The 7,534-nt window shown below is 35.9% G+C and overlaps 1 protein-coding gene across 1 annotated transcript in view; it reads left to right on the top strand.

Moving 5' to 3' along the window:
- Positions 1-50: 50 nt before the first annotated feature.
- Positions 51-7,534, top strand: part of LOC107599328 (Fc receptor-like protein 2) — a 17,888-nt gene continuing 10,404 nt past the window's right edge. Inside the window, exons 1-3 of the mRNA XM_016290891.1 lie at positions 51-109; positions 662-697; positions 1,202-1,474. Of these exons, the coding sequence (XP_016146377.1) occupies positions 79-109; positions 662-697; positions 1,202-1,474 (340 nt within the window). The 5' untranslated portion in view covers positions 51-78. The remainder of the gene's footprint in view (positions 110-661; positions 698-1,201; positions 1,475-7,534) is intronic.

Genomic DNA, 7,534 nt, shown 5'->3' with positions numbered 1-7,534 from the left:
TATATATTATAGGTTTCAGGAAGTCTTGAGGCTTTAACACAGTCTGTGTCTTCAACCGTCTGTCATCATTCAGTCAGTATGGAGCTCAGTCAACTTCCTCTTGTGCTCTGTGAGTATTTTCTTCTATGTAATTTCTATTATAAGAAAATTAAGTGATTTATTGTTCCTGGATTTTTTTTATTCTCATGCTGCTGAGTTTCAAATCCAGCTCTAGTCCATGTTATATGAGTGGAAGATGAGTTTGAGAGAGGAAGTGTGCAGTTAGTGAAATGCACTCTGTTGTGTTGTAGATCAATATATTTGTTCAGTCATTCAGGTTTGTGTTTTGTAATGTATGTTTTGAATCAGCTAAAAAGTTTTGCTTAGCATAGTGTCTGATTTAAGTAGATATTCACCAGATATATTGACAAGTAAGTGTTTTTATTCTTCTGCTTGTGATCAGACTGTTGGCTTGATCTTTAATGAGACGCGCGTATATATGCATAAAATATATCATTATGAATTATTCTTTATATTCAGCTCAATCATATTTTAACCAGATCATCATCTGCACTCATCAAGTTGATGTTTGATAAACAAAGAAATGATAATAGCTTTTTAATATGGCTAATATAAAATACAGCTCCATGTTCACACTGTGATGTTTTTTTTTCTGTTTTAGTGCTGCTTTCAAACATTCATTCTGGACACACTGAAGGTGATTGAATTTCATCACGTATTCACATATGAGTGTACGCTAACACAATCAAAGAGGAATTTTTATTTTTATGTTCTTTTACTTTATTTTTTTGATGAGCAAACAGCTTGGTGAAAATACTGTCTGTGAATGACACCTGCAGTGTTTATTGAGCTTTGAAATTTCACAAAACGTTTAAAATGAATAAGTTCTTAGTTATTATTTTAAAATATATGTAAAACTGCTGATGGATGATATTGGTGGGATTTATACTTGCTTTTAATAAATAGAATGTTAACTACTCTGTTAATGTAAAAAAACTAAATACACAATTTTATTGTTGCTTTTGATTGTGTAAGTGATGTTTATTTAACCTGGAAAATGTCAACATTAAGTCTAACTGTAACATTAATTTAGCTTGGCTAAATTAAGTTTAGAGTGGTCTTAAAGTTGCACATTTTATTTTTTTTATTTATTGTATTATTCATCACACTATTTTCATTGTGAATTGTTGTCATTGCACAGAAAGACCAAAAGCCAAAGTAAGCATTAAACCTGATCAACATGTATTCAGAGGAGACACAGTCACTCTCCGATGTGATATTGATGGTGAAGGAGTCACTAGCTGGCAGTACAGCTGGTATAAAGACGGTTCAGTCAGTGTTTTCAGTGAACTACAGGAACACACATTCAGTCCTGTTACTGAGTCTGATGCAGGTAAATACTTCTGTTATGGAGCAGAGAGAGGAGGATCGCGCAGGTCACAACACAGTGATGCACTTACACTGACAGTATCGGGTGAGTTTGATCGTCTCTTCATACACAAACAAGTTTGACATGTTATTAATGAGTGACTTCTCAAGATCCCAGAGCAGTTTTAAAGTGTTTAGGTGTCAAGCACCAAACTCAGCCCATTTTCCCCCATGTAACTTTGAACCGTTTCTTCAAATTGAAGATTATTTCAGTTTCTTAAGTCTTGATCATCAGACATTGTGAAGTATATTGTCAACCACTTTGTTTAACCTTGTCATTTAAAAAAAAAAAATAAAATAGTTTAATTTGTTTTACTAACTTGATTGCCAAACAAAGGTTATACAAGTTTTTTTTTCTACCATTGCCAAATTACACCCTAACAAATTTGTCATGATCTATGTCTACAACACTCATTTCAGCCCTCATTTCACTTTTGTTTGGTAACAGTACCACCTACTGGTCAGAAATTAAAACAGTTTTTCCATTGTTGACCTCTTTGCCAATTTTAAATTTATAGTAAACTGCTGTACCTTTGCAAAACTTTGGTAACCTATCTATCTCTTTGACTACTGGTAAAGTTGTAGCTGTGTGGCACTGTAGCAAAGTGTCCTGTCCCTGTTGTTTAGTGTAACACACACACACCACATCTTACCTCATTCCTCCTCGTAATTCCCTGCTGAGGCCATGTGCATGCCATTAGCATACTGCTCTCTCATACACGCAAACATATCCACTCCTTTTCTATCCCCTGACAGTAATCCACACTGTGCATAACACATATATATATATATATATATATATATATATATATATATATATACACACACACACATATATATATATGTATATGTGTACGTACGTACGTATGTGTGTGTGTGTAGATGAATATTTTGGAGTTGTCCATTGTTTTCTTTTGTGTTTTAAATACTTAACGGTGTTCAGTGTTTGCTAAGATATGTATGTGTGGAATAGATGTTATGTTTACATGTATATTTATGTGTTATTGTAAATATGTACATGCGTACCTTTTTTATACTTAGCTCACTAATTAGTAATCTTGGTTTAAAAGGAGCCCCAAACAGTGTTGCCAAGTGCATGGTTTTCCCGTGGAACGGGGCTACGTTAACACTGTTGCCGTGGGTTGAAGCTACCCAAAAAACATGATATTTAACCACTGGAACACAATTTTTACTGATGGAGCTCCCTCGAAACAACTTTGGGCTAGTGTTTGGGCGGGTTTTGTTGTGAAAGCCTGTAGCACGAAGCGAGATGAACAAACTCAGAGTTGCAGAGTAAGTTTTGAGTTGACAAACCCGATAAAGCCAACCTGGTTAAGATCAGGGGTGTATTCCAGAAAGGAGGTTCAACAAACTCTGAGTTAAAACTTGAACTAGGAGTTGACTTACCTTGAGATTGGAAACTCTGAGTTTTCGGTTTCAGAACAGCTGAACAGAGTTGGTTCAATCCACTGAGTAGGTTAACTCTGAGTTTAGCGCATGCACCACGACTATGAAAAGCCATGATCAATGGAGCTCCGAAATTACGATTCACCATGGCAACAGCTCCCGCCAAAAAGACTTCCGCATGCTACGGAATACGTAATTTTAATTATAAATCAATGTTATCAGGTGAAAACTGGCAGAAAGGTAATTTAATGAACCAATATTCATTTTCGCGGTATCCCACGGGGAAAAAATGTGGCAGCAGAAAAAACTAAACAAAAACATAACTCAATCAGGTAAACCTTTAAGCGTGACATGGGTGTAGGTTAACGTTACATGACTTTACAAATATTTGACATTCAAAAAATATCAATCAGTGTATATTTCAATGTGCAGCGGCTTTTTCCACATAGTCTAATGCTTTTTCACATAAATAAATGTTCTCTAATTCAACATGCTACATTTCCTAATTAGGGTAATGAAAAACATTTAACTTCTATTCAGAAGCCAACAGCAAGAAGGCAGAGAAATGGGAGGAGAGCCTGCACCAGCATCACTGAGAGATGAAGAGGAGATGGCCACAATACCTAAAGTAGATTTGAAACATCTGTGTATCATTTGATCATTCGTTTTTTTTATTTAATATTGAAAGTAGAAAAATGAGAAAACAGCTCCTTTTTCGTTTTTTTCCCAATAAACGAAAAACGAGAATTCAGCTTAAATTTTCGTTTTTCGTTCATGGGTGGAAAAATTAATAAACAGCTTGAATATTCGATTTCTACATGTGGGCGGGAATTAAACGCCCCTTTCTGCTGATTGGTCAGTAAAAAATAAATAAATGAAGTCACCATTCTCTGCCATTAAAATGGCAAGTGCGAGCAGGACATTTTTGTGTTAAGTAATCAGCCATTAGAACAACATTAAGGTGAATATTCACTCTAGTTCACAGTTCCAATAAATTGCGATGGGTTAAATAAACTCAATAAGCAGACAGACGCGACTACAGTCAAACACAGAAGTGCACAGGAAATAAGCAGCAGTCATATTTAAAGCAGTTTAAATATTGAGTACTGATTGACGTTCACTTGGATATTTTCCCCATCGAGGGGAAATAACTTAATACTCTGTCATTTATAGTCGTATGGTAAAATGTATATTTTTAAGTGTGTAACGTTATGTTGAAAATAACTACAAAATGTCATGCCTTTGAAAAATAAAGAGAACAACAGAATGCGCTGCTTTAGCGCATCTCTGTCTCCTTGAGCATCTTTCTGGCGCATGCCACAAACATGAACCACAGCTAAAACTTGTCTTTTAAAAGGCTTCATTTAGATTATTTGACGTTAAATGCATCATATAAGTCACTTTGGAATAAATCACAGTAGGCCTATGTATCATGATAAAAAAAGCGACTTTACAGTCTGGAAATATTTTAGGCTATAGCAAATTATTTCTCGGACCCCCTATCACTTTAAGAACCGCTGGTCTACACAGAAGAAAGACCTGTCTAGACTCTGCCCCTGTACGAGTTGTGTCGAGCTATTCATTAGTCTGTTTGATGAGAAAAATATGAATATATAATATAAATATTATTAATCCATACAACTGCAGCAGTGGAGGACTATTATTCTGCTGCGTGATACTGCAGAAGAACTGATGATGGCACGGTTTGATCTTCGGCTGACCAATCAGCAGAAAGGGGTGTTTAATTCCCACCCACATGTAGAAATCGAATATTCAAGCTGTTTATTCATTTTTCCACCCATGAACGAAAAACGAAAATTTAAGTTGAATTCTCATTTTTCGTTTATTGGGAAAAAACGAAATAGGAGCCATTTCCTCATTTTTCTACTTTCAATATTAAATCAAAAAATGAATGATCGAATGATACACGGACTCTTATAGGTCGCAACCAGGTGTTATCAAGTGAACGCCATTTCAAAATGGTACCGTTCAAATAAATATACTTGTGGATATGGCTAAACAATTCAATTAAATCCTCTCCTGACGTAAATGTAACTCCCCGCGAATTAATGCAGCCTCCATCATCTACATGATCCCTTATATAAAGACATGCCATTTTTGTCACATTTACAGTCTCTGCATGATGTAAATGAAAGTGGTCCGGTGAGAAAAATAATATTGTTTACATTTTCATTAAGATTCATTTTCTTACCCGGCTGGCAATTAATTTACTGTTACCCCAGGAAACAAGACTAAATATCGTACATATTTTTTATATATATAGAATGCACCATGATTTAAGAATTTTTAGATATTTGTATTTGAAATAAGGCAAAAATCTCAGCAATAAAAGCTATTCTAAACATTGCTTATGCTGCTTACGCTTTAAGGGGGGGAGGGGCAAAATAAACTCTGGGTTTACTGAAGAAAACCTGTTCCCGACCAGGTTAGGTTCACAGAGTAAGTTACTATGGTAACTTACCGAGAGGTTTAGTCTTGTCTTTTATTGGAACCGAAAACACTGAGTTTCCCTTTTCTGGGGTTAACAAACTCCAACATATGTGTTGGAAACTGAGTTTCCAACAAAACCCGCTTTCTGGAATACACCCCAGGGGCCTGTACCATGATGGTGGCTGAACAAACTCAGGGTTACAGGATTAGTTTTGAGTTGACAAAAACCAAACCCGTCCAATCCGGTTTTGTTGGTACCATGAAGATGATCATCAACTTTCTCTATTCCTGAGATAATGGAGCATGTGCACATGAAAGAGTGACATCAGTAATGAAAAGCCAATCGCATGCCTTGAAACTGTGATTCACTTCTTGTGAGAGAGTCAGTGCGATTCACTACCAAAGATTAAAAGATTGAACAATATGAAGAATTTAAAAACATTTACAAGATGAAACGATCTATCCATGAAAGAGGAAAACTTAAAGAAAACATCTTGCCATATAAGTGCAAGTAAAAGTTGTAAAGCTATAGAATTGATAATATTTATAGGTATAAAAACACTTAAAAATCTAAGCTCATATGTAGTCATGTTAAAAGCTATTTATTCTAAAACTTATTTATATTGCATATTATCTATGTTTATATTAATTTAAAATAAAAGCTTAATAATTACTATTAAACTAAGCTAGCTTGTGTAATGGATTAAGTGTATAATAATTATATAAATCATATAAAATAATTATAAAAAACAATAATCTCTAAAAATCAGACTATTTTCTCTTTAAAAATGTTTTACTATGTAGCGTCCTTTAATTTGGAGTAAGAGAAACTGGGGGAGTGGCTTTATTGCGTCAGAGATGCATCACTTTGCTTGAAGCTGATTGGTCAAATTTTGGTTTGAGATCTCTAAACCAGAACATAATCTGTCCCAGAGCAGGTTAGCTGTGGAGTGTAAGTTACTAAGGCAATGAATGCCACTAAATGCCAAGCCACTTTCATGGTACCTAAAACCCAGGATTTGTGCAAACTAAACTGAAATTTACCTGGCTAGCCAGCTAATCCAGCTTCATGGTACAGGCCCCAGGTTCACTGGGCTCACAAAGCTTGATATAAACCTTCTCTCCCAACTCCGAGTTTGAACCAGAGTTTGTGATTAACTCTGGAGTGTGTGCACCTAAATGTGTGACGCATGCAGCAAACAGCCTAACTTCTCGTGAGAGTCAGCACAATTCACTTTCTGCTGAAGATTAAGAGATGTAAGATTTAAATGCATTTACAAGGCAGGAATAAACACTTCTGCTGCAGCAAGTTTGGTTGGATATATTAATCTCTCTCTCTCTCTCTCTCTCTCTCTCTCTCGCTATACACAAGTCAACATTTGAAGTGGATCTAAACCCTTCATCAAAGTTGTCCTTAAACCAAAAACTTTTTTTTGATCCACTTCAAATGTTGACTACTGTATGTATGTATGTATGTATGTATGTTATATATATACATACATACATATATTTAATTATTTTTATTTTTTAAATCCAAAGCTTCAAATTAATTGCCAGTTCATATAATAATTATATGAATATATTATATGAATTATAAACAATTACAATTAATGTAAATATAATAAATAAGTAGCTGCAAAAGTCGATTTTGTCTCTAAAATTATTTGACTGTAAACTGCTTTAATTTGGAGTGAGAGATACGGGGGAGTGTTCCCTTTCAAGGGAACTTCGAACTGCGTCCTTTAGGGGTCACTATGGGGAACGCCTCGTCGTGACCCATGTCTGAAGCATACATTGAAAAAACACCAACAACACGTTGGCCGGCGATAGCCCATGACGTCACTACCGGTGCGACTATAGTATAAATAGGCGCTGGGAGAACATGTCATTCTCTTCTTCGTCTTCATTGACTGTTTTGTTTGAAGCGTGCATTTGAACGTGGTAAGAGTGATCTACTATCTATTATTATGGCGAGCACTAGAAGAGCGTTTAGAGGGTGTGTGCATCCGTCTCATCGCTATTTGACACCTGATGACACACGACGTCCTTGAGGGGGCGATTTGCATGCATTGTGAGCGTTTTTCGATGAAAAAGCTCCGCTCTCGTTTGTCTCTTTTTTTTTTTTTTTTAGAGGAAAGAGGGGCAGCCATATGCTTCCCGTGATTCAGGACCTGCCGCTGCTGAGGCACGGAAGGGAATGAGCTCGTGGGGATCGCAGGTGGATCTGGCCAATGAGTTTGAAGAGGGG

The sequence above is a fragment of the Sinocyclocheilus grahami genome, unplaced genomic scaffold (genome assembly GCF_001515645.1).
Source record: "Sinocyclocheilus grahami isolate Dianchi unplaced genomic scaffold, SAMN03320097.WGS_v1.1 scaffold264.1, whole genome shotgun sequence".
Taxonomy (NCBI): domain Eukaryota; kingdom Metazoa; phylum Chordata; class Actinopteri; order Cypriniformes; family Cyprinidae; genus Sinocyclocheilus; species Sinocyclocheilus grahami.
Note: the sequence above shows the minus strand (reverse complement) of the source record. Positions and strands in the feature narration are given on the sequence as shown.